The sequence below is a fragment of the Neophocaena asiaeorientalis genome, unplaced genomic scaffold (assembly GCF_003031525.2).
Source record: "Neophocaena asiaeorientalis asiaeorientalis breed wild unplaced genomic scaffold, Neophocaena_asiaeorientalis_V1.1 scaffold118, whole genome shotgun sequence".
NCBI classification, from domain to species: Eukaryota; Metazoa; Chordata; class Mammalia; order Artiodactyla; family Phocoenidae; genus Neophocaena; species Neophocaena asiaeorientalis.
This window is the reverse complement of record NW_020175528.1, coordinates 1,320,385-1,347,904: the sequence shown is the minus strand read 5'-3', so window position 1 is coordinate 1,347,904 and position 27,520 is coordinate 1,320,385. Positions and strand designations below refer to the sequence as shown.

General features: G+C 45.8%; 1 protein-coding gene across 1 annotated transcript in view; it reads right to left on the bottom strand.

Moving 5' to 3' along the window:
• Positions 1-27,520, bottom strand: part of CLSTN2 (calsyntenin 2) — a 511,540-nt gene that overhangs the window by 126,985 nt on the left and 357,035 nt on the right. Inside the window, exons 3-5 of the mRNA XM_024769029.1 lie at positions 21,213-21,408; positions 20,263-20,471; positions 13,060-13,209 (exon numbers count right to left, since the gene is read on the bottom strand). Coding sequence (XP_024624797.1) covers positions 13,060-13,209; positions 20,263-20,471; positions 21,213-21,408 — 555 coding nt within the window. The remainder of the gene's footprint in view (positions 1-13,059; positions 13,210-20,262; positions 20,472-21,212; positions 21,409-27,520) is intronic.

Below are 27,520 nucleotides of genomic sequence, written 5' to 3'. Positions count from 1 at the left end.
CTTCCCACTAAGGAGTCAATGGACAATAATAGCTTGGTGCAAGTGTCAACAAACATTTTCTGGAATGGACCATAGTAAATATTCAGGCTTCGAGGGCCATCTGGTCCCCATGTAACTACTCAGCTCTGCTGTTGTAGTGCAAAGGCTTCCATGAGATAATATGTAAATGAATGAGTGTAGTGCCTGCCAAACTTTATTTACAGGCACTAAAATTTGAATTTCATGTAATTTTCATGTGCCACAAAATATTATTCATCTTTTGATCTTTTTTCAAGCATTTAAGATGTACAAACCATTTTGTAGCTCACGGTTTCACAGAAACAGGTTGACTAGATTTGGCTTGTGGGCTATACTTTGCTGAACCCTGGCTTAATAGTGACATTTGGCATTTGCAGTTTAAGTGGGGATTATCTTATTAAAGAAGAAAACCACAGGCCACAAATGCAATTGCTTGTGATAAGCCCATGATATCAAACCTAGATTTAATACCTGACCTAACTGCAGTTTCAACCTTCCCAAGAAACGTAAGCTTAATCGGCCAGTCTGGAATTTTATTCTCAGCACCAACAAGGTAATCTGTCACGTGCTCCCTCTCTATCCCCCAAAGGAAGAAGAGGCAATCTGCATGAGAGACCATTGCCCTTTACCCCAAAGAAGGTGACCTGGTCTCTGAAGCAACTTTTTCTTTTTTCTTTAGCTTTTTCTTTCTTTCTTCTTTTTTTTTTTTTTTTTTTGCTAATAGCCTCCTTGCCCATGCTCCTTCTATAGAAACCCTCCATTTTGTACAACTCCTTGGAGCACCTATTTACTAGACGAGATGCTGCCCGATTCATGAATTATTGAATAAAGCCAATTAGATCTTCACATTTACTTGGCTGAATTCTGTTTTTTACCAGATTTGGTGGCAGCAGTGGGATTGAAGCAAACTTCCAATGGCATTTGGGGACAACAGGGAACACAGGCATGGTGCCCCACGAATACTTTTCAGTTCACAGTCCTTCTCACCATTTCCGAGGGCCATTGGCAAATTCTTCTCAGTTTGAGCTCCATTCACTTTGCTTTCAAGCTCCCAGTATAATTGGCTTCCTTTATAGGGCAGGTCAGCTTGAGCTGGTAAATGATTCTGCCTGCAGCCAATTGAGCTGACAGATGATTCTGCCTGGAGCCAAGCCCTTAGCCTTTCAGAATGCAATTTCCAGATTTTTGAGTGGAAAACCCCAGCCATTGATTCTGTTCCCAGATTCCACACTGGGAACTGATGAAGGTTTAGTGTGCAATTCCTCATTTGCTTGGAATCCTTCCCCAGATTCCATGTTGGGGACTGTTTGTGGCAGCTGCAGTTCTCCATTTGGTTTGGAATCAGTCCTCAGTTCCTCAATCCTTGGGGTTTCCTGATTCAGTCCTTTCCCCAAGGTTCCATGGGAATTGTTGGCGGTGCACACAGGGCCTTCTTTTCGCCAGGACACAGAAACATCTCTTGGTTACTGCCTATATGTTAATGTGCTTGCGTTTGTCTTCTTTTGTGTAGATAAAGGCTAATTGCTAATGAGATCCTTTATATCCAAAGCTTGAGTGTGCCACCTCCGGCATACCTTCTTATTTGATGTCTGAGCGCTGTGATTCCAGAAGCTGTAGGTATTTACAAAAATGGCAAAATCTTGCTCAGCTTGTTTTGTGTCCTGAGAGCTGGGCTTGGTAGCCACCAGCTTGAGGGTTGCAAAACATGGCTAAATAGAAATGTGAGTTATACCCCATTTATGGCTGGGCACAGCTGGATAGAAATATGGGTTAAGCTCCATTTGTAGCCAGGGACCTACCAAACTGCTGTCAGCCCTTAGAGGAATCACAATGGCCATTATGAGGAATAGATAGATCATTTAAAAAACATACTTAAAAGCAAGGGCTCCCAAATCATACAAACAGAACGGGATACCTATTTTAATAGGTATGCAGAAGTCTACAATAGTTTTTGAAATTCCAAAATAGCTACATTGAAAGACTTACTGCAAAAGCCTAATGAAAACATTGAAGACATAAAAGGTACCTAAAACAAAAGCTACATCCCAATCCTTTGGGGAATTGGAAACAACTGTCTTTGTCTTGAAACTCTCTGCAGGGTCAAAGGTGTGGCTCTCTAGAAGTTCAAAGTTCACCTGCCCTACAGGGAACTATCTTCAATATCCTGTAATAAACCATAATGGAAAAGTATATGGAAGAGAATATATATTTGAATCACTTTGCTGTATACCAGAAACTAACACAACATTATAAATCAACTACACTTCAATTAAAAATAATAAAGCAAGCAAACAAAAACCACAAAGTTCACCTGCTTTTTTTTTTCTTTTTTGCCAATCCCCAAACCTCACCTATTCCTCTCAAAATGCTTACAAAAATCAGGACATTGGAAACAGAATTGTACTGCGCTTAATCTGTGCCTTTGTGATATAAATTTCCTATTCCTATCTTCTTTAGGACCAAAGAGCCATTCTTTGAGATGCAATCTTAATAGGGAAGTTTCTCACCAGAAGAAAAAGAAAAAAAGAGTGAGGAGGTATTTGGAAACTGGGCTAACTAGAAATCTTACAAATCTTTTCCACTAATATTAGTAACTATAAGCTCTCTGTGTGCAGCAGTATCTTTCTTTGTCTATATATGTAGATATTTTTCTACCTTCGGATGGTATTGCCAAAATTAATTTGTAAAAGAGCTCTAGTTGGTTTCATTTGCTTCAGAAATATAACAGAAACTAACTCAGGTATTTTTCAAGTTCATCGTGATTTAGGATAATCTTTAGTAAATAAAAGCTAATTAAAACAGACATATCTTTTAAGGTTATTGACATTGAACATAATGCAGATAAACCACTTTTATTCTGCTCAGTTTTATTAGATTCATGTTTCTCTGTTGCAAAATTTGTCAGCAAAAAATAAAATAACTTAGAATGATGACTGATTTTGTCTAGTGTCCCATGAAGCTTTTGTGGGTAACTTAAACATGATTGATGGCAGCACACGTTTTAGATAGATGTAAATAGGATAAGAATTTATATATAAACTTTTCAGCAACAATTATATTTTATGGTATAGGTACTTAAAAATAGCCTTTGAAATCTCTTTTGGTAACTTGAAACTTTTGAGTTTTCTAAAGTTAAATGGTAGAAATGTATTAAATATCTAGGTCTTTTATAAATAAGAAAATTGTGAGACATTAATTACTGAACATAGGTTTATCTACTTTTGGCTTCCTATTGCAAAGAAACTCAAGATAAATTTGGTTCTATTAGTGATAGGGATAGACAGGCAGTTGTAGAAGTCCCAGTAGGGGATTATAGAGAGGGAAACCTAGGGAACTTTGGGAGACCACTGTAAGTTAATGATAGCTCAAGAAAGCTATCAGACTGTCGTGAAATGAAGCAGGCTTGCTTAACTATAAGGCCATAAATAAAAGCATGAGATATGCCTGAGGTCACTAAGTGAGAGAAAAAAAATGAGGCCTGCATTCTGCCGGTTGAGTTCATCAAGATAATGAACCTTAGGACCAAGGACAGGAATTTAAGGGAAAGGTGACATTCCTAAGTAGGAGACCCTCATATGGAAACCTGAGATGGTTCAACATATTTTAGTATATGTTACCACCCTTCTGCTGATTTGAATAAGCGCTACGACAGTCCTAGTTTGACCTCATAGGGTCAAACACTCTCCTGCTTGATACGAAGGAGGAGGTAGTGATGTAAGCCTGACATCTACTTGAAGAATGAGGAAGAAGGTGGTCTTCTCCCCTCCTCCACTTTCTTTTGATTATAAAAATGTAACCTGCTTAATCTGTGGGGCAGAGCCCCCTCGCCTGCCCACTTGCTTCCCTCACAAGTGTCCTATGTTAATAAATCTACTTCTTGCCTATCACTTGGCCTCTCACTAAATTCCTTCTGTGCTGAGACACAAAGAACCTGAGCCTCAGTGAGTCCAGTCACCAGGTGAGTGATTCTAATTAAAAGACCATGGGTTCAAGTTCCAATCAGAGGTGCACAGCTTCATTAGTAAACATGTTTTGTGTCACGCTGAAAGACTGTCCTGTGAAGAAACACATGTTTCTAGAAATTATGAAATGCGTTCATAAATTTGTCAATCTAAAAAAAATGCTCGTCTGACATGTGGTTCAAAATTGCTTACTTCTGAGTTTTCACTAGAAATTAAGGTTTCTAAGAGTTAAGAATTCTAATTCATATACGTAATTAAAGCTATTCGTAATAATAAGGGACACAACTTTATATGCAAGGAAAGTGAGATGTGTTTCTTGGTTAAGAAAAGATATGAGGTATGGAAATGCATTCCTATTAAGGGAAATGAGAGTAATTTTGCCTAAACTAGAACTTCTGGTTATGAAGGACAAACTAAATTGTGTACAGAAAGTTGATGAGAGCGAGAAAAAGATGGAATTTTACCTTGTATAATCCATCAAACTGGTTAAAATTGAATCGATATCATAAGGGTGTTAAAATATGCTTTACTATCAGTATATGGTCAGGCCACTCAAAATGGCTGTTCTCTTGCTCTCTGTACCTCCCCTGCCAGACCAGTGCCTGCTTCACCTACACCCTACATGCATGACTACATACTTACCCCAGGCCCCAGCTAGTGACAGCATATCAAAGGGGTGGTGAGGGGTGTGCCCCTCTGCTGGTTTCCCTGGTAACTAATGAGCCAACCTGATGTCAAGTTCCCGTATAACTGGCAATCTCCCCATCCCCTGGGGAGTGAAGACGGCCACCCTGTCCTGCCCACCATCCGCTGCTGCACGCGGTGGTGGGGTGTCTATGCAGGACCTTGCTTCAGACGTGTAAGCTCCCCCATCCATTAAACCACTGACGTCTCTGTTGCTGATTCCGGGCTCTTTCTTTGGTCTTGAAGCTGGGCAAGCACAGGCCTTAGAGGCCTGCAGGGTGCAGCCCAAACTAAAACTTGGTTTTCTTTCATCTGCTAAAATGACAAAGGAGATTCTCTTTCCACATGCATTGACTGACCCCTGGATTGAGCAGCTAAATGTGAAGCAGGAGGGAAGGAGCCAGGGCACAGCCATTGAAAGAATGACACAGCCTGAGGACATGACATAAACTGATTAGAACCAAATGGGTCCAAGATGGCGGACAAGTTGACTTCCACTAGACCTTGAACCTCAGTATACGCTCATATCAGCAAGCTAAATGACACACCCACAGGTGCCATGACATTTCCAAGACCATAACCGATCAAAAAGTGGGCAGTGGCCCAATTCCTGGAAATCCCCGCCCCTTCCTAAAAGAGCTGGAATACTCCTTCCACTCATTAGCTTATGAAATTATCCACTCCTATAAAAACGGACAACCCCATACGCTGGTGCCTTTCTCACCTTCCAAGATGGCCCACACTCTGTGGAGTGTGTTTCTCTCTAAATAAATCCACTTCTTACCTATTACTTTGTCTCTCACTGAATTCTTTCTGCGATAAGACATCAAGAACCTGAGCTTCATTAAGTCCTGAAACCAGGTGTGTGATCTCATTTGGAAGACTGTGGTTTTTGGCTGGGCTCCAGTCCCATCCACGTGGGTTTGAGTCCCAGTCTGGGTTTTGGCCGGGTTCGAGTCCCAGCCATGTGGGTTCAAGTCCCAACCTGAGATGCACAGTTTCAAATGCAGGGAGTAAATCCATCTCCTGGTTAGGAGTAAATACAAGTGAGATATGATCAGAAATCTCTCCTTAATACTTGGAGACGTTACAAATTCTGTTGCAAAAGCACTAGCTGTCCAGCAAAGGTCTTTATACTCTCTGGTCAAGGTTTTTCTTGATAATAGAATAGCCTTTGATTACCTTTTAGCTGAACAAGGTGTCTGTGCCGTACCCAACACCACCTGCTATACCTGAGTTGACACTATAGGGAAGTTGAAACTCAGTTACGTAGGATTACTGAACAAGCCACTTGGCTTAAGAGGGGGACTGCTTCAGTGGGGTCTTTCTTTGATTGGTTTGGGTCTTGGGGGCCATGGCTCTGAAGTGCACTCCAAACATTGAGAATTATCGTGCTTATTATAGTCATAATAATAACCCTGGTGTGTTGTATTCTCTCAAAACCCTTTAAATGCATGTTTGCAGTTGCTAACTACCAAGCAAATGATCTCCCTAAGACTGGAACATCAGAAAAAAAATGAAGAGAATGATCAACTTAAGCATTATGGGCCTGGAACTGTGACCTGTGAATGTCACAGGGATTAAGCAAAGACACTGTGACCTATAGATACCACGCCAAGGATCAACAAAGCTGTGAGAACTACAGAGCAACAGGTGAGAGTGGTGTTATTGCCTTAACTTTTGATCACATCTCTCAGTTAGGCTGAGAGTTTGACCAAAAGGGGGGAACTGTTAAAGAAAACCACAGGCCCAAAAAGGCACTACCTGTGCTAAAGCCCGTGATACCAAACATAGATTTAATACCTGACCTGACTACGGTTTTGACCTTCCCCAGGCATGTAATCCTTTCTTTCTTTCTGTTTCTTTTCTTTCCTTCCTTCCTTCCATCCTTTCCTTTCCTTTCTTTTTCCTCCCTCCCTCCCCACTTCCTTCTTTCCTTCCTTTCTTTCTTTCTTTCTTTCTTTTTCCTTCCTTCCTTCCTTCCTTCCTTCTGAAGTATAGTTAATTTACAATATTATATTAGTTTCCAGTATATAAGATAGTCTAGGGATGTAATCTTAATTGGACAGTCTGGAATTTTCTGGTCAATGGAGACCCTTTACATCCCACAAAGGAAGAAGAGGTAATATGAATAATAGACCCTTGCCCTTCTCCCAAAAGAAGGTGACCTGGCCAGAAACAATTCTTTCTTTTCTTTTGCTAGTAACTTTCTCACCCCTCCCTCCTTCAATAAAAACCCTCCATTTTTACAACCCCTCTGAACACTGGGCGCTGCCCAATTCATGAATTGTCGAATAAAACCAATCAGATCTTCACATTTACTACACTGAATTTTGTTTTTTAACAATCCTTTAGAACACAATGTTGGTACCCTAATGGTAGTATCTTGGACTCCCTGGCAGGACAGTGAAGGAGGGAACTGAGGGCAAGGAGCCACCCTTTGCTCTGTCTTTCAGCCTGCAACAAGGGTGACATCACCAGAGTCCTCCAATGGACACATCGCCACCTTCTGAGCCTGCCTGTTTCTGTTTAAGCAAATCTGGGTACCTACATGGGCTTATCACTCTGTGATCCAAAGTCAATGCCTCTAAAGTAGTCAAACCTAAGTCAGCTCTTTGTGGTACTTGATCAATAATTGATCTGACTTTTGCAAGGGGCAGGGTGAAGCCGACTGACCCCTGGGGCCTGGGTATTTCTCTCCTTGGCAGGGTGGCAGGCAAGTGGACAGCTGCAGAAGGGACAGAATATATACTTGACAAGGCTTAGCAGTGGTTTACTCTACCCAAGGCATGCTGACTGCGTCTTGTCCCCTAGCCTATCGGGTCTCATGGGATTTGCCTGAAAATCTAACCTCCTTTGCTGCTCAGTAATTTGAATTGGTTTTGGAATAAATACGTGACTTTAGAAACTTTTCCAGAAGTGCTCTGCTTAGTGCGCTCAGGAAAATCATCCTTTTCAGCTGGTGTCCCTGCCCCAATTTCTGCATCCCAGCCACCATCTACGTGGTTGGCCAGAAAGTCCTTCTTCTCCAAGATCACCCCTCATCACATCAGGGCGTGAAAGCCTCTGGGCTCCCCACTGCCCTTGGGGTAACACAGGAGGTCTCCCTCTTGATCTGGCCCCCACTGGCCTGTCCAATGCTGTCCCCCATGCCCTGGCCACACCATCCTCCCTCCCAGCTTCCTGACATCTGCTCCCTAACCTGGAACACTCCTCTTCGCTGTGCTAAAACTATTATCCTTCAAGATTGATCCCAGGTGCCTCTGCCGCAGGGGCCCTGCAAGGTTAAATGCCTCTCCCTTGTGTCCCCAGTGCTCCCTCCAGCAGAGCTTGTGTCCCCCATATTGCCTTCTATACTATGAGTCCTGGTAGGCCTTTTTTCCTCTGTATTCTTGGCCTTTCAGCACACAGTGGGCCTTCAGTAAAGGGTAAATGAATTCACGTCAGAGTATCTCCTACTGCGTCGTGTGTGTCAGTTTCAGTTATCTCACAGTGCGAATAACTAAGGGAAAATTAATCTCAACCAGCAGCTTTCAGGCTGCTGTCTTTTCAGCACAAAAATCTTAGACATACTCTAGGCGTTTAGAAGTATTTTCCGCATGACCTTCTCACTCCAAATGAAGGCCATGGACCAGGAACATGCAGATCGACCCCAGACTTACTAAGTTAGAATCTGGATTTTACCCAGCCTCCCAGGTGCTCATGTACACATTCAGATTTGAGAAGCATTCCTCTCAAAGGCACCCTTCTCCTTCCTAACGAAGGCCTGGTTTGTGGAATGGTAGAAACGCCGAGACAGTTTGACGCACCTGGAGAATTATTCAAGCCCAAAAGAACAGAGAAGAAATGGTTCGTTATGTGGCTGCATCTCCTTTTCTTTCTATATGAAATAAGACACCTTACTGTGAAGGTAATAGGGGCAGGAATTGGGCCCGAGGGAGAAGCTCTAGGAACCTGCAGCGTTGGGTGAACCGATGCTGGGTGAGGCGTAATTGGCTGCCGTGGGATGGTGCCGTGGGATGAAGTTGGAAAATGAAGATGGGATTTTGCGGGGGCTGGAGTCTGGAAAGCTGATTTGATGTGGGAACTTCAGATCCAGAATGGCAGGATGTCTGGTCAGCAACATGCCTGGGAAAGAAACGGTGAAGGGCCAGGGAGAGAGTCTATAGTGGTTCTCTTCAGAGGGGAGCTGTTTTGCATAAAGGGGACAGCGACAGACTGAACTTTGGGTCTTGGGTGGCAGGAGCAGGTAATAATAAATACAAAATCTGACTTGCAACAATAAAAGGGAAAATGTCCTAAGTAAGTGTTGTGCAGACAATGTTTTCAGCTTGAAACAGAGAAAGAGACGGGCCGAGGGATTATAGAGAACAATAAAGGAAGGGAAAAAGAAGAGATGTGTTTCTCAGTATGACACTACATAACATAATGTAAACACTAAACAAACAAAACCCTCAAACCAGCAACTGAGTTGCAAATGCTCCTCTAGGACACAGTCTGTGGTCCCTACGAGCAGGGCTCAGTAGTGCCATCTCTGGCTGTGTCCATTGCTATTACTGCCCCCATCCCCCTGAGAGCCTCTGAGGGCACTGCATCCTCTGCAGTGCTCTGACCCATGGACGGATGCAGATTCTTCCCGAAGTCCTCAGGCGTGGGTACCTATAACCGCTTGGCAGAAGGGAAGCAGACACTAAGAAGACTGCAAGTGCAGATGCCTGGCATGAAAAGCACAAGCTCATCTTTAGCATGTGTGCTGCAGGCACACCTTTTTTCTGGCTCCTGTTAGAATCATCCATCTCCATGAGTAAGAGCTGCTATAGGGATACTGCGTGTTCTCAGAGCTCAGGACAAAACACAGAGGTTTAGTTCTCCCTTTCACCCACACAGGTCTAGCTGATGCTTCGAGGATGCTCTTCTGTCCTGGGCAGCTGAGAATGGGAGTGACATTTCCTTAGGTAAATCTCCACCTACCCCTGCAGAGAAAGCTGACCCTTACCACCTACTCAGAATTACACTCTCAGAATACAGCCGAGAAGACAAAACTCACGTAAGAGCAAGGCGCATATACCTGGTACCCTGGGGTCATTTTATGGATGCAAAGCCTTCCTCCCTTTGCTGCCAGCTGAGCCTCTGATAAGCCCTGCTCTGCCATTGGTGAGTGATGGTGGTAAGCAAGCTTTTAGGTGATGGACAGAAAGTTCGGGGAGTGCCAGGGACCGTGAGGAATGTAGTTGTACCCTCAGGGAGCCCATTTCATTTCTGGGAAGACAATATTCACCCACAGAAAAAAGACAGAGAATGGAATACCATAGCCCGAGCAGATGGTGCCTTAGCCAAGGTCTGAAAGGCAGGTGGCAGCAGAGCCAGGGGGTGGGATGTCCTTCGTGTACAGCTGGGTAAGGCCAGCATCGCCTTGGGAAAGTGGCAGCCCTACATTCCTGGAAGGGGTTATTGTGATGGAAAAGAAGGCCTGGGGCATCACTGGAGTCTGGAAGGGAGGGAGGGTTCTAGCTGTGAGCAGGTCCCTTGCTCCTCCAGCGTAGCTAGCTCCCTGGGACAAGCTGAGCGCAGAAAGGGCTTGTGATGGCACTGACTGGAAGCGAGTGGTCCAGGGGACAGAAGGCTCTGAGCATGATGGATTGCTTTCACTATGCTGCAGTCCCCTCCTGCCTGGAGGGGAATGACTTAGAACAGGTACAAGAATTTGAACTGCCAAACTGCGATTGCTTGGTGACCGTCATTGCTTGAGAGAAGTCAGCTCAGGGAGGAGCCTCTGTTCTGGGCAATTACGCCCGGCACATGTCCGCAGAGCCCGCACTCACAGCTGGGTCCCAAGGGCTTGGGGAGCATCGCGGCTCCTCACCCTGGCATCCAAAATCTTGGCTACCAACCCTCCCCTCCACCGACTGCTCCAAATTCGCTCCCCATTTGCTCCCCAGTCCACACCCCCTCCGCAAGGCAGACCGGCTTCCTGACATTGTTCACTGTGCCCTGAATGGCCTCCCGTCTCTTGGTTCCTCTCCTATTTTATACGGTGTAGCCTTCACCCGACACCCGCTTCAGGAAGAACCAGCCTTTCCCCTAGGAACTGGATGGGCTCTGCCAGCGAGGAGCAGCCTGCTTCATCTGTGGTTAACAAAACAAAACAAAACGAAGCAGACAAACAAACAAGGCTGGCAGACTTAGGCAGGGAGCCACCATCAAGTGGTTGGTCCAGATGTTACACCTGCTTACGTCGCTTTGCCTGGCACGGTGAGCAGGTTCAGGGAGGTGCTGCTTCCCTCTCGTCTTTGTTCCACACAAAGGTACATTTTTCACCATTCATTCATGCATTCAGCACTTGCCAATCACCTGCCTTGTGCCTGGCCCAGTGCTGGGGCTGCAGACACACCAGTAGATGGATAGCATCCCTGCCTCCTGGACCTCCCTGTCTAGAGCTGAAAATAGCCTCATGCCCCGAGGTAGGGGCCCCACGCATTCTTCACATGCAGGATGAAACATTATTAACACGTTTCACTTTGCATACATTTAACACTGAAACAAGTACAAACTCCATTAGGAAATTACATTTAAATATATTTCAATGTGATTCCAAATCTGTAGGTGTCTCATTTATCAAAGACAAAAAAGATTGGGTTCATTCTCCAGATATGGCCTTGTGTTTTGCTTTCCTCACTTTAAATCCCATTGTGAGCTCGTTCCGAGCTTAGAAAGCTTTTATATTCTTTCCAGGCTTTCTTTTCAAAAGTGGGACTTTCACTGGGGCCAGTTGTTACACGTCAGAATAAAACAAGGTGAGTTCTTCACTCAGATAGCTTTGCACTCATTCATTCATTCGTTCATTCATTCAATGACTGTTACTTGAGCACCTACCATTGGGGCCAGACATGTGCTAAACCTGAGAAATTCCACTGTGAACAAAAGAGACAGACTCCTGCCCTCAGGGTCCTCAGGGTCTAGTGAATTACACTCAACCAGAGTGCAGGCCCCCTGAGGTCAGGGACACACAGATTCCCACTCTGGCTTGTTCCTTTTTCTCTGTCTCTTGCTTGAAATAGACAGACACAGAGAAGACTCTCCTTTGTTCTTTACCTCTCACACGTCTTAGCTGTGTCTCTCCTACTCAGCATTTCACCTTGTCTACTTTGTTCAAAGGCAAGCGATTCCGGTTCTCTCCAGAGGTGGATTTAATTACCCCCTCCCATCTTTCTAGTTGCAAGATGAAGTAAGATAAAGTTGTGCAGGGGACGATCTGAGGGCAATGACCCAGTTGGGTCCTCAGGTGTCCTAGCTTTGCACCATGAGGTCCTGCCAGTCTGGCCTGCTGAATTGGATTAGGGATAAATGCCTGCCTAAAAGGCAGCCATTCAAGGTCTGACCAGTGACCTATATGTGGTCTGGCATCAGCCTGTCCCATAGGGACATGAACGACCAACACAGCTAATCGCACCCTCTCTTGGGGAGTTAAGAATGAAAGATACAGAGAGAGAGAGATAGAGAAAGAGGTAGAACGTAACAGGGGCCCTGAAGCTTTTAAGACCTATGAAGGGAAGGCAGCAGACAGAGGCACAAAGTGGATGAAACCATGGCACGCCCTAAGTTATGTGTAAGCAGAACCCTGCGACAGCATATCAACAACCAAAACGGTGGCACAGAGATAACTCCAGCATCCCTGCTCGGCCACCGGAACTATTGGTGCCATAAACATGGTTTATGTTATTCCATAAACCATCCAATCGTCTGCGAGCTCCATCTCTGCAGCTGGCCTTCCCATCCTTATTTGCCCTTAGTTCATTGCTACACCTGCATCCTCAAAGGGTAACCTGAACCTTCTGTCTTTGCATCCTAAAAGATCTAAACTAGCACAGATATCCATCTCCATCGAAGGCCATTGCTTCTCCATTACCAGAGCCAACACTTTAGAAACCCCCTAACACAGAGGCTGGATTCTGGATCTCCAGCCTCTTCCTGTACGCCCTCTGTGCAAGCCCAAGGAACATGCAACCTTCCCCAGGTGCTGAGCAATTATTAAAACTTGAAATGCACCAGCTGAACTCCGAGCCCTTAGGTAAAGTGAATCGGCCCTTTCTCCTGAGCACTGTGGGACAATTCCTATTGATAGGAAGAGGTCATGAGACTTGAGAAAGGGCACACTGGACAAACTGGGCACACGAGTTGGATGAGTTGGCTTGGACATTCTCAGCTGTAAAATGGGGGTACTATATCGCCCAGGAGTTGTAGGAACAAACAGGCTACTCTATTTCTCACAGCAGAGTGCCTGTGCTTTACAAATTCCTCTAGTGATGCATTGTGATGATTGGAGGGCAAGTCCAGCACCTCCTATACACATGGCCAAGCTGCCTTCACCCAACAGTACTGACAAGAGCAGGCCCACCTTGCCAGCCAGGCTTGCAAACTGGCTTTACGTCCACCTGCACCAGGGTGTCCTGAGCTGAAGGCTTCTGTCCACAGTCGTAGGCGGTCACCAGGATCTCATACTGGCGTTGCTTGTCATAGCTCAGCTTTTCCGTGTTCCTGACGTTGCCTGAAGATACAGGGACATTGAAAATCATTTCAGATCAAGTTAACCACGTTGCAGTTCTTCAAAATCCCTTCTGCCCTCTTTCAACCTTCACCAGAATAAAATGTCCCCTTTCCCTATCTCTTTGTAAAGACTAGGGCAAGTAGGGACGTGGCTTCCACATGTGACCTGCTTGTGCCTTGGTGGCAGACTCTCAGGAACTGCTGGCTGGAGCCACCCCAGCTGTGGAACGGAACTGCCGGGTAATTCTGCCCACACATCTGGAATCCAACTGGTTGTGTTAAGTACGGGGTCGTCAGAAGACCACCCTAAACTGCACCAAACTAACCCTACATTAGGCTGTGTCCCTAATGTAGGGCAACGTATGCTCATCTGACATGAAATCTCTGGGAAAAAGATGGAATTCAGAAATGTCCCGACACGTATTTTTTAACATCTGGGCTCTTCGCCAGGAACGTTCATTGCCTCGTCTCACATTATTTTGCTACCAAATAGGAAGTAAAATCAATACGAGAAAACGTGTGACCTCTCTTCTGAAAGCTACACAGAATAACAGATTCCTTGCCCTGGTGGCAAAGACATTTTTCTCCTTCAAGAGAGACCAGACATTGTTTCTGAGCCATTTGTGTGTATTTGTTCCTGTGGGTTTGATATTATGGTTCAGAAATAAATCTTTGACAATTGATGAGCAAACTTTTAATTGATTATTTTTGCTGAAATACAATTTTGGTTTCAAAAAATGAATCAAGGCCTGATGTGCATTTAATACTTCTTACTTTTTTTTTTTTTTTTTGCGGTACGCGGGCCTCTCACTGTTGTGGCCTCTCCCGTTGTGGAGCACAGGCTCCAGACGCGCAGGCTCGGCGGCCATGGCTCACGGGCCCAGCCGCTCCGCGGCATGTGGGATCTTCCCGGACCAGGGCACGAACCCGTGTCCCCTGCATCGGCAGGCGGACTCTCAACCACTGCGCCACCAGGGAAGCCCTACTTTTTACTTTTTGATTCCCAGAGCTTAAAGTCTCCCTTTGTTGAGAATAATTTCATTCTGGCTTTTTTTTTTTTTTTTCAATGGTGGAGCTGACAGCAAATTAGAATTCAAACAATATCATCATTCTTTGCCAGCGAAATCAAGAGAGTGGCATGGACATATATACACTATTAAATGTAAAACCGATGATACCTAGTGGGAAGCAGCCGCACAGCAAAGGGAGATCAGCTCGGTGCTTTGTGACCCTCTGGAGGGGTGGGATAGGGAGGGTGGGAGGGAGGGAGACGCAAGAGGGAAGAGATATGGGAACATATGTATATGTATAACTGATTCACTTTGTTATAAAGCAGAAACTAACACACCATTGTAAAGCAATTATACTCCAATAAAGATGTTAAAAAAACAAAAAAACCCCAAATAAACCAACAAGCAAATACACAAACATGGAATGGCTGACTCAGGTATATATATTTCATTTTTGTGCACCTTTGTTAAAATTAAAAAAAAAATTATTGAAGTATAGTTGATTTACAATGCTGTGTTAATTTCTGCTGTACAGCAAAGTGATTCATTTATACATAGATATACATTATTTTTCATATGCTTTTCCATTATGATTTATCACAGGATATTGAATATACTTCCCTGTGCTATATTGTAGGACCTGGTTCATCCATCCTATGTAATACTAGTTTGCATCTGCTAATCCCAAACAACCCCCTTGGCAACCACAAGTCTGTTCTCTATGTCTGTGTGACTCAGGTATATTTTTATGTTTCATCAAAACTAAGGGGAAACTTTTTAATGAGTTTTCTTCCATTCCAACTGATGTATATTGTTCATGCAAATTGAGACAACAGGGACTGACCCAAGAAAGCTCGGAAAATTAGAAAAGCCACATCACGTGTTAAAGATAGGAAAAATTCATCCACCCATCACTCAATATTAGTAAGACAGTACTCAGCACGAGGTCATGAGCAGGTGCTACGAATGTGAGCATATGTCAGGGTGTGGAGGGTCAGGGGGTACGAAGTTGCCCAAGACATTGGACCAAGAATTGGAATCATTTCTTCTGCTATCTGCTCTGGACTGTTTCTAAAAATGCAACTGCGGCCAGTGACTGGAAGTCAAATTTCCTTTAACAAAGCCGGTCAAGAATCTCTGAATAAAAATGTGTTTGCTGTATCTTTGGCCTTGTGGCGGATGTTCAGAATCCCTTTCCTTTTTCTCCAAATATTTGTTTCGGTCTCAGCTCGGGGCCCCAAGCACATCTGCAACAGCTCACTGTGGGGTTGGTAACATCCCCTGTGGCTTCTGTTAATAAATTAGTTCGTGGTTAGAGCCATCACAGGGGAGGACTTCTGCCAGGTGGAAGTACTGCAATAGGACCACGAGAAGTATGTTTCAGCAACATCTAATTGAACAAAGGTTTTAACTTTCTTTAAAGTTAAATGGCTCTCAAAAGATACACTTCGTAGAAGAGGAAGGCTCGGGGTTTACTGTCCGTGTGACATTCAGCAGACCAAACACTACCGATTGCGGTAGAAAAATAAATAAACATACGAGCCCGCAATCCTTGGCTCAATTTACGGCAGCTCCCCTTCTGTAAGAAGTCTTAATGAAACTGAGAAACTACTTTACTTTCTCCACCACGACCGACTTCACGCATGGGAGAATGGGTTTCAGAGCACCGGATTTGAAGCATCAGAGTATAATATTTTCACTGATGGTTGTAGAGGCAAGGGTCGTGTTTGGCTAAGTCACACATTTAAAAACATTTTGAAAGATCAGAAACAGCCCTGCTTTTTGCTTCTGTGACAATTGTGTTATTTTCCCCACACGTGAATGATTTCTCCTAGAGGTGCCTTCTCAGGAGAACTGAGTCCACAGTTAACCCAGGTGAGTACTGATCTCTGGGCTTATTTCTCTGTTCCAGATGAACTTGGGAAGGTTAACTCTCAAAGAACTATCCGTACCTACCACGTGTCATAGTGAAGGTATTTTTTAAAACCTCAGGTGAAGTAGGGGTTGCAATGAGACAAGTGTACTTACCTGCACCCTCCTTCTGATGGAATTTAAATCGGAGTCGCCCTGTAGGAAACGTATGCAGGCCAGTCACTTTGCAAGTGTTCGTACCTTTTGGCCATGCAATTCCACGTCTAACAACTGACTCCAGAATTAATGATAAAAATTGCAGACAGAGGTGCAAATATGTTCATCTAAGCATTATTTATTACACTGAAAAAGAGTAAAGAAACTGGATGCCCAATAGTAAGAGGCAAGCTAAGCCCGATTCTCTGCTTAGACGGACTGCTGTTCGTGCTAATTGCGAAGCATGTTTATGGATGGAAAAAATCCACACAATCGAACCTTAAGTGAAAAGGGGAAGATAAAGAAAAGCAAGGAAAGCGTGGCCTTATTTTGTACAAGAACTTCATAGAAGAAGTGCTGGTAGAATGTCAGTAGTGGTTCTCTTGGGTGGGATTACAGGTGACTTACTTCTTCTTATACTTTTCTATGCTTCCCTTGTTTTCCACAAAGGACGTGCGTTTCTCTTCTATTCAGGTGGAAGAGAAGTGTCTTCACGTACTTGGAGAACAAACAGACTTGAGGACACAATGTGCTCATAGGTATCCGATGCCTGTTACTCACCAGGACAGCCTGTGGAGGGCTCAGCAGAGGCTGCATGAGACCAACCACTGCTTGGAAGGTCGAAAAGTCTGCCAAGTGGAGACCGGGTGTCACCGAGAGCCCCGATGCTCCCTTAGCCATCATTGCCATCCCTGGCTGAGTGCAGTACTTAATTCCCATGTTACAATGAGGATCTGAGGCCAGGTTTAAGTAGCTTGTCAAGGACCTCTCTCTCTCTCACACACACACACACATACAGAGTGGTAGACGTAGGATTAAGACACCTTTGTATTTTTGAACTTAAATACCACTGCCACGTGTTCCTGTCAAATGTCACTGAAGACAGTGATAATATCACTGGTGAAAGGGCTTTGGGACCAACACTCAGGGGACCTGGCTCCAGTCCCCACTCTGCCACTGAGGTGACAGCTGCTATTTGGCTAGCTCTTCATGCTTTAGGAATCAGTTTTTCCATCAGTTCAATGGAAGTGAGGAACGAGGCCCTCCCAATCTCAGAGAGACCAGCCAAATGCTAGAAGATGGGGGGCTGGGAGCCGTCTGAAATGGATCCAGAATTTCCCAAGAGGGAGGTAATGCCACCAGCTCAGTTACTGGCTCATAATTTCAGTCTGTAAATCCATGGGGAATGAATACCCTTCATGTCCCAGTCACCCAGGTAAATATCTAATAATCGTGGCCCCATGAATGGAACGCTATATGCTAAGTACCTGTGAACATCATCCCCAGGCACTGCCTCTCCCTGAGGCCTCACTACCCCGCAGTGGGGCAGGGACTGTTACTGCCATCATTTTTCAGGGGAGGAATTCAAGGGAAGGGAGGCTGAAGACTTCTGGTTGGAAGAGGTTGAGTCTTGCGTTAAAAGAAAAAGTCCTGGGGCCTGAATGAGTGGAGCCCAACTCAGCAGTGCTCTTCCTTTTTTTTAAAAATTAATTTATTTTACTTTATTTATTGTATTTTTGGCTGCGTTGGGTCTTCGTTGCTGCGCGTGGGCTTTCTCTAGTTGCAGCGAGCGGGGGCTACTCTTTGTTGTGGTGCGCGGGCTTCTCATTGCAGTGGCTTCTCTTGCTGTGGAGCATGGGCTGTAGATGTGCGGGCTTCAGTAGTTGTGGCGCGTGGGCTCAGTAGTTGTGGTGCGCCGGGCTTAGTTGCTCTGAGGCATGTGGGATCTTCCCGGGCCAGGGCTGGAACCGTGTCCCCTGCATTGGCAGGTGGATTCTTAACCACTGCACCACCAGGGAAGCCCAGCAGTACTTTTTCGAATGTGCATGCAAAGAACTTCTTCAAGGAGCTGGGAAGGTCACTGGGAGAAGTGATGGATAAGGGCCAACTGGGAAGCTCATTAGAATGGGAGCTGCTTCTGCATCTGCCCTTAGGTCCTGCCTTCATTACTTGAGAAATGCTTTTGTAAACCTCGCCATGGGCGGGGTGGGCGGGGAGGGGGGGCACGGCTCTCCTCTTCATCTCAGGCTGTAAACCAACGCTGGAGGCAAAGGCCTGGCAAAGGACCATTACTCACTTTTAATGAGACAGCTAGGTAAATAAATTGGCATGTGTTAGTGAAATGGCTCATCAAGGTGAGTAATTATCTTCATGACGGGGACAGTTTACCCTCAGGTGAAGGAATTTGCATCTCCTCTCTCCCAGGTCCTGGCTCTCCAGAACTAAGCAGGAGGCCTAGGGCAGCTTGACCACTTGTTCCAGATACCCTCCCCCATGTCCAGTCTAGCTCTTCAGCAAGGACTTGTCACTCCCCAAGTTCCACAGCTCTTGTGGACATAGACAGCACAGCTGATCGTAGGGGACCAGAAACATACAAAGCAGTTGTTTCATATTTTGTAGAGTGGCGTGTGTGTGTGTATACGTGTGTGCGTGTGTCATGTATGTCTGTGTGGTGGGGACAGGCCAGCCACTTCATAGGGCCTGTAGGAAAAGCTATCAGGAGCAGTTCTTCTAATTGAAATTACCTGCTTCTTAGTCCTGAACCAAACTTTAAAGTCCAGTATTTTCTCCTTTGCTTTCTCATGCGTTGATCTTGTGTCCTACACACTTAGCATCTAGTGATGTCCAGGTGTATAACTGACACTGGCCACGTGTTTGAGCAACTTTTAAGGAAACTTCCTTATTACCATTTTGTCTGTTTGATGAATATTGGTTTCATCTTCTGAGACAGATCATAAACTCCAGGAGACCAAGGATGAGGGTGTCTCCTTGGCCTCCATGCCCTATGGAATCTGCTGCAATTCTCAGGATGCAGAAGACTCTGTCACAGGGTAAGTTCCTCCCTGGTCTCAACATCAGGAAACACGGGAAGCACTGAAGATTTGCGAGCAGGTGACTGATGGTATTTCCCTCTAGGCGTGGGCTACCAGGAGGCTGAGGGCTAATTCACTGCCTAACCCTGGTTCATGGCACTCTTTGTGCACCGCCCTCACCCTTGACTCTGCCTGACTCTCTCTTTTTTATTTTGATTTGTTTTTTTGCTAGATGGTAAGCTCCATGTGGGCAGGCCCGCTTCTGTTTTGACTTCCCCCCATCTCTATTCCCAGTTCCCAGCACTGTACCTGGCACTTAATAAACATTTGTGGTGTGGATGAGTCTCAGGTTTTGCAACTTTGCCATCACTGAGCAGTTAAATCCTATTTGAAACAAAGTGAGGATAATGTACATACACCCACACACTCATGCTAATAATGACACAATATACTTGATTACTATCAAGTTATTGAGAATTACAGTTAAAGTGGGCTGAGTTGATTGGGTCTCTGGCTGTGGTGTTTACACTGCCATGAGTTTTTTAATAATGGTGATGGGGAAATACCCGAATGGCTTTCTAGGATTCTTTTCAGTTCCGTAAGCTTAGTTTGAGATTGGAGTGTGGTGGGAGGGGTCTTTCATTCCTCATTCTCACTGGGGTGGAAGTTCTCAAAAACCCTTGGCAAGAGCTTTAAAGATTCCTGAATGGATCTATAGCTTGGACGGTGTTTCCAAAACCTCCGCCTTCTCTTTTAGCTTCTCTCTGTCTGGGAGCAGATTGTCGTGGTGTGGCTAATGTTACACTTGTTATACAGGAAACTCAGATGTGGCTGAGTTGATGGCATGGCTCACATCTGGATGACGGCAGGAAAATTCTACCAGAAAACCAACCTGTCTTCGGTATCCAAATGCGTGGCATTGTGAGTTCCATAGTATTTACTGAGGAGGTTTCTGGGGTGTTTTAGACCTGGCCGGGCTGCTGATTACGTAAGGTCATCCCTTCTAGCGCAGGGCTGAGTTCTGGGTTACAGAGCCTACATCAGGGATAGCAAGGGAGGCGTCACCTGCCAAGTGCATTCAAAGCCCTCACTTGGCCTTCAAAGGGGTGGGGGGTGGAGCTGTTTCCCTGCTTCCATTCACCGGGGTCCTCTCGGGACACTCACCGTTTCTGTCGATGGCAAAAGGCACATCAGTTGTGACGATTTCATAGTTGCAAATCTGGCTGTACTGCGGGGAGCAGTCCTCGTCGACAGCCTCCACCTGCAGGATGCTGTCGTAGATCTTGCCCTCTGTCACGACAGCCTTGTAGGCCGGCTCTTTGAAGGTGGGAGCAAACTCATTGACGTCCTTCACCTGGATATGGACCACGGCCCTAGGACCACACACAGGAAGGAAGAGATGGTGGTAAAGAAAGAATCACACCATCCTCCCACACCTCCCACAGGTACTGACTCAGGTCCCAAGGTCAGGAGAGTAGAGAGACCACACGACAGTCGGGGTGGCTGTTGTCTGGGTGTTCTGTCCTCCCTCTCATTGAGACCCCTTTACCTGTCCTTGCCCTGATCCTCTGAGATGAATCCACCCCAGAGAGGTGCCTCCCCTTCTCTGACCTTCCTAGTTACAGAGCTTTAGACGACTCATTTCCTCTATCTCCCCATTCCCTCCGCTATTCATTCACTCCAACCAGTAAGAATTGAACCACTCTTACTCTGGGTTAGGGGCTGAGCTAAACTCTATTTGAGAGTTACAACCCCAGATGAAAAGTACTGTGACGGAGAGAAGCACATGGCCTGGCAGAAATCCAGGGAAAAGTCCCAGCGATGTCTGCAGGGATGGGCTGGCTGACAGAAGGCTTCCCAGAGGAAGTGACATCTGAACTCAGTCCTGATGGTAAAATAGGAGTATCTTCATGGGGAGCAGAGGGGTGAAGTATTCTAGGGGTAGAAGGAGGCCCACGCTGATGCCTGTAGGGGCCTGGGGACCTGGCCGGCAGTCGGGCAGGCCGGAGCAGCACGGTGCGACCACTGCGCATGCATATCTGAAGAACAGCGTGTGAATGGAGATGGGAGGGCAGGGGTGGGAGGGGTCCAGGGAGCTCCATCAGGTCACTCACTTGTGCGATTTCTTCCAGGCCGTCTCCTGGGGCCCCGTGCCACAGTCGTAGGCCTGGATGATGAACGTGTACTCCTTCTGCAGTTCACAGTCGATGGGGCTTCTGGCGCGGAGCCGGCCCTCTCCCGACGTCTTGTTGAGCACCACAGCCTCAAAGGGCAGCTCCTGGCCATGGATCTTGAATGCACAGATTTCCCCTGCAAGAGGATGGAAGGCAGAGAGCGGGGATCCTGAGAACGGCCACACTGGACACAGAGCTTCAACTGGACCAGATTTGCAAACCCAAAACCAGACCATTTCCTCCACACAGATAATTGTCAACGCAGAAGCGGCCTTTGGGCTTCCCTGGTGGCGCAGTGGTTGAGAGTCCGCCTGCCGATGCAGGGGACGTGGGTTCGTGCCCCGGTCCGGGAAGATCCCATGTGCCGCGGAGCGGCTGGGCCCGTGAGCTAAAAAAAAAAAAAAAAAAAAAAAAAAAAAAAAAAAAGAAGCGGCCTTTAGAGACTCAGACCAACATGTTCATGTCCTGGATGGTAAAACTGAAATGTGCCCCATCCGGTGTACCCGGCAGAAAAAGTGGGGTGTGTGGGTGCTCATCAAGCAGGGAGCTGGCTGATATCTCACTTTGCCCCTTTTCCCAGGAGGTTTCTCGTTTGCCCTCTGCCCAGTATGAGATTAAGGAACTTGCCCGCAGTCGAAAGACAAATGACTGCAGAGGAAAGGAGAAAAAGGCCAAAGCTTTCAGTGTCTTTTGTTTTGTGACAACATCCTTGATTCTTCAAAGTGTGCTCTGTGAAGCAGCAGCCTGGGCATCCCTGGGGAGCTTGTTAGGAATACAGACTCCCAGGTCCCACCTGGACCTCCTGAGTCAGTATATGCATCTTTTTTTTTTTTTTCTGGTGTGTCCATGATGTCTTTTTTTTTTGAAGTATAGCTGATTTACAATATTGTGTTAATTTTTGCTGTACAGCAAAGTGATTCGATTATATATATATAATGGAAAGATATATATATGCATATTCTTTTTTGTTTTGTTTTGTTTTGTTTTGTTTGTGGTACGCGGGCCTCTCACTGTTGTGGCCTCTTCCGTTGCAGAGCACAGGCTCCGGACGCGCAGGCTCAGCAGCCATGGCTCACGGGCCCAGCCGCTCCGTGGCTTGTGGGATCTTCCCGGACCGGGGCACGAACCCGTGTCCCCTGAATCGGCAGGCGGTCTCTCAACAACTGCGCCACCAGGGAAGCCCTTATATCCTTTTCTATACAGTTTATCACAGGATATTGGATATAGTTCCCTGTGCTACATCGTAAGACCTTGTTGTTTACCCAGCCTATATATAATAGTTTGCATCTGCTAACTTAATGAGGGTCCCCAGGTGATCTGTTTGCTCAGTAACTGTGAGCAGCATTGCTTGGCTCTGTCCTTTACTCTCGGTTTAAGCACCCCGCGTTGCTGTAGCCCCCTCCCCCTTCTGCCCTCCCCCCCTTCACGTCTCTCACCTACCACTTCCCTGCGGGGACAGGGACACCACTTGGAGTTGCCATGTTCTCTCCAAACAGTGGGCGTGAGTTTGTGTGAGTTCCAGAATCCCTGTGGAGCCTGAAAAGCCAACTTCTTGAAGAGCTGACCATGTTGTGCAATGAAGACATTTCTCTCCGTCAGCTGGGTTCATGTGTATTATAGCTATTTCTCAGCATTAAAACAAGACCACGAAAATATCTTCTTTATCTCAGTTGATGGATGTTGGTTTCTTGAACCCTGACTGTAAGCCCTGTAGTAAGTGTCCTGGAAAGTAATGAAGATTTGAGACACGTTCTCTTCCTGTGTTGAGGGAGCTTACACGCTTGCTGGGGAGACAATGTGCAGTGTCCAGAAAGACCCTTCATAGCGCAAAGGGGTGTGTGAGTGTCACATGACACGGGCAGCCAGGTGTCCAGCTATAGGCTGCTGGGGAGTAAAACACAGGCTTGAGCCCAGGGGCCTGAGTCACGTTCCAGGTTTACTACTGACTTGTTGATTTAGTCAAATTATAGTGACTCTCTGGGTTTCAACTGTGTCACCTGTAAAAGGGCCCAGGAGATAATGTCGCAGGGAGAACATCTACCTGACATGCCCCAAGCCTGGTCTGACATTGCCCCAGCTGCACTGCTGTGACCAGGATGAGGTGCCTACAGTCTAGAGTTTAAGGGGGGCCTCAGGCTCAGGGTGACCAGGCATCTGCCCACAAAGCACAGGCACCGTGAGGAGAAGGGGTAACGCGGCTGCATGGCTGCTGTGTGTCAGGCATCGAGCTTTGTACCTCCGCCCAGGTGATCTGGTTTAATCGTCACAACAACCCTGCAAGGCAGGTGTTTTATACTAATCTGTACAAATTAACAACAACAGCAAAAAGGATCAAAGGAGTTATTACTTGCCCAAGGTCACAGAGCGAAAGTTGGTGTAAACCCCAAGTATGGCTGAGTCGTAACTCCACGCCCTCTCTGCCCCACCGCGCTGTCTCCAAGCAGCCCCATTACTTCTTAGGGGACCGCCGAGGGAATTGCTTCCAGTAACATTCTACATTCCCACTCAAGGCTCACTCAGGAGAGGAAGTCCCCACCCCATTTTACATATAGGAAAGTGCCCCGATCTTTTATTGACAATGTTTTCTGAGATGGTCAGTCAATATTAGTTTTACCTTAGGCTTTTGGTTTTTATTATTTCGTCGATCCTCAATTTCATTATGAACACTCCACTTTCACTACATTCCCTCCTGGCCATTTCTCAAATGTAGTTGTGGAATAATGGACAAGACAGACAGCTTGTGGGCAGGCTCTAACAAGAAGGCTGGTTCCCATTCCATCGCTGTTGCTCAGGCCAGTTACTGCCTCTCGGACAAGGCTAGCTCTGCAGCCTTCAGGGCAGGAGAACAGGTTACATCGCATCCTCAAGTTTCATTTCTGCTCTGAATTGGCTGGGGTTGAGGGGATGGACTTCTGACATGCCTGCTTTGAGATTCTATCCCAAGATCAATGCCAATGTGGGAATATTAGCAGCGAATGAGCCCAGACTGGTTCTGGGGTGTTCTCTGGAGTGGCCAACTACAGCCATGATTCTAAGACCCATCAGACCACACCATTTCTCTTTGAAGAGTCCAATTAAACTAAATATAAATGAGGGTCATTTTCTGTTGGAGATATTTGATCACACCTAAAGTAGTTCTCAAGGCTCAGAAATCCTGAACAAGAAGAAAGGAGAGGAAGGAAGAAAAGGCAAAGGAGGAGGGGGAAATGCAGACACAAGGGGAAGGTAAGAAAAAGTAAACCTCAGGGCAACGTATTCTCATCGAACTAAATTCAGCTCAATAGAACCAGAATTTTTTGAGGATGGAGTAAGTAAGTGCAAGGCACCATGCTGGGTCTGGAGACACATAAAAAATGACTTGTATACCTTAAGGGATAAAGATACCCGATCCTCAAGTCCTCATTACCTCCTAGAAGAGACAGTGAAGTTCACAAGGGCGGTGCCATGCTCACTTAGCTTGCACCAGCTCAGACTGAGATGGGACTTAGCCCCCTTTAAACAAAAACTAGAATTCATGCCATGCTCATTTATCCCACCTCTTCATCTGACCTGTGTGTTCTGGTTGCAAAAACATTCATTCGTTTATTCATCCACTCACTCACCTCATATTTATTAGGGACCATGCACCCAGCACTGGCAAAGCTGTGATGAACAAAACCCTGGCCTATAAGCTGCTGGCAGTCACGTGTGGGAGGGAAATAAGGAATCAGATAATCAGCTACCTTTATGAAGGATGGCGATGGTGATACACGCATTGAAGGAGGGCTTCTTGGTGCTAAGAGACTTCTGACCTGGGCAGGTCAGGCAGGGAGGTCTAAGCTAAGGATGTGATGGCTCAGCTGAGATCACAGGAAGAGAAACAGGGAGGCACCCAGGCCACGAGGGAGGGGACTGAGTTTCAGGCAGAGGGGGCAGCACACTGTAGTACCCTTCAGAAGGAAGGGACACGGGGCTGCAGAGACCGACGTGGCCAGAGTAGAGGCAATGGGGTAGGGCCAGTTTCATGGGTGTGTGACCTGAGAGGCACATGAGGGCCATGTACTCAAGAGGGCCCAGAGCTTGGCTGAAATCTCTGCTGTCACCATGTTGAAATTCTTAATAATTTTATCTTTGAACTTGGGTTTTGTAAAGGAAGGCTGATGGGACAATGGAGCGTGTTCTGAGCACAGCATTATGGTGGACCCACGATGTGGGGATGGGGGAGTGGCATTCAGGGGGACTCAGAGACAGAACAAGGTAAGCATATGACAGCTACGAGTGCATAGTCCACTAAGCAGGGAGCTGACAGCCCCGAGAGGCTACCCCTTCTGTTTGAACCAAAATTGTTTTGAACACAGAAAAAAGGCAAGCAACCGAAGAACATTGTCCTATCCTTTCTTACTATGTTACTTCCCTGTAGTAGCCAATCACTTATGCTGAAAATGATGACAGAGAAGAAAAGGAAAGATAAAACAATCCATTATTCCTTTTCTTTTCACACCGTCCTTACTATCAGCAAGTCAAATATAGAGAATGTTGGTAGAATATGCGCATATCAAGAAGTGAAATGAAAACCATGGAGTACCATTTGTGTAGCCTTTACAATGCTCTGGTAAAGAATTAAATACATATGCATACCTGAGCTAGAACATGCAAATGCTGTAATTTTCAGAGATTCTGCACAGCAGTTAACTGCTCTTCTGTTTGCACTTGAAACAAATGGGCATTGCACAGTATGAAGATAAACTGTAAAATCTATGCTAATCATTTAAAAATTGTTCTTTACTTAGAATCACATCAAATAGCAAATTAAAAGCACAGCAAGTTGAGAGACTGTGGAAGGAATGTCCTGGGATAGAATCCTGAGGAGGAAGGGTATTTAAAACTGCAGTTCCCAGTATCTGTGAATGACACGTCGGGCTATCACGATCTTTTGTGAGGCCTGCCGCTAGAACTCGTTGTGACTCATGAAGCACTGTAGTGGGAGGGTGATGTACTTAAAAGATCAGACCTAATGGTTTCTATATAAAAAATATTGTAACAGGGAAGAACAAAATCTGACTCCATGTTGGATCTGTTTCTTTTACTTTAACCTTTGCTCTCTGTTGCTATTTGTTACTATGATCACTAAAAGGATGTTGTCTATGGCTATTGGCGTACATAATGGCCTCCCTCGGGGAACATTGCCCCCCTGCCTAAATGTTAAACTAAAGTGCTTTAGCTCAGCTCACAGGGAAACATTCCGACCCTGCCTACCTGTGAATGGCTGCAAGAAAGAAGAAATTAACACATCACCTCCCCTAGGCTGGCCAAACCAGGAGATGTTTTGCAAGACTTATGGCCTTTTTACTTTACTTCCTCACCTCCTCCCCATCTCTGTTCTATAAAAGAAACTAGCATCCAGACCCTGATGGTACTCTAGGACATTAGTTTGCCAACTTCTCAGACTCCCGGCTTTCTGAATAAAGTTGCTATTCCTTTCCTCGATACTTTGTCTCCTGATTTATTGGCCTGTCATGTGGTGAGCAGAGGGAGCTTGTACTCAGTAACAATATCACTTTTAAAATCTTGCTTTCCTAGAAAAATGGTACAAATGAACCGGTTTGCAGGGCATAAATAGAGACACAGATGTAGAGAACAAACGTATGGACACCAACGGGGGAAAGCGGTGGTGGGAGGGGTGGTGGTGGGATGAATTGGGAGATTGGGATTGATATATATACACTAATATGTATAAAATGGATAACTAATAAGAACCTGCTGTATAAAAATAAAATACAATTCAAAAAAAATGTTTAAAAAAAATCTTGCTTTCCAATCTGCTTTCTGAGGTAGGAGACTTAGTGTGCCAGGACCTGTGTATGGGAGTGCAACACACAGATGCACACATACTTGGGACGAGCAACGGGTTCTGTGGGGAAATGGCAGCAGCATGGGGCTTTCTCGCAGTGGCTGTGGCCTAAGGTGGCTGAACTCGGCTTCACCAAGAGCCCCCTGGAGGGGCCGGACCAGAAGAGGAGCCCCTGCAGTGTCTGGGGCTGGGTGGTGCGGTTTCCATGGCTCCAGCCCCTTATCACCTACCTCTATCTCACAATTACCTTTTCCTCTGCAGTAACACACCTCCTGACACACCAGCAGAAATTGGTGTAGTTGTCTCCTAATTCCTCCCCTAAGATTCTGGGGGAAATGAATGAATGAATGAAAGAAATTGATGAATGAATGAATGAAATGGATTTTTAGAATGTATTTTGTTCCTACTCTTGCATACC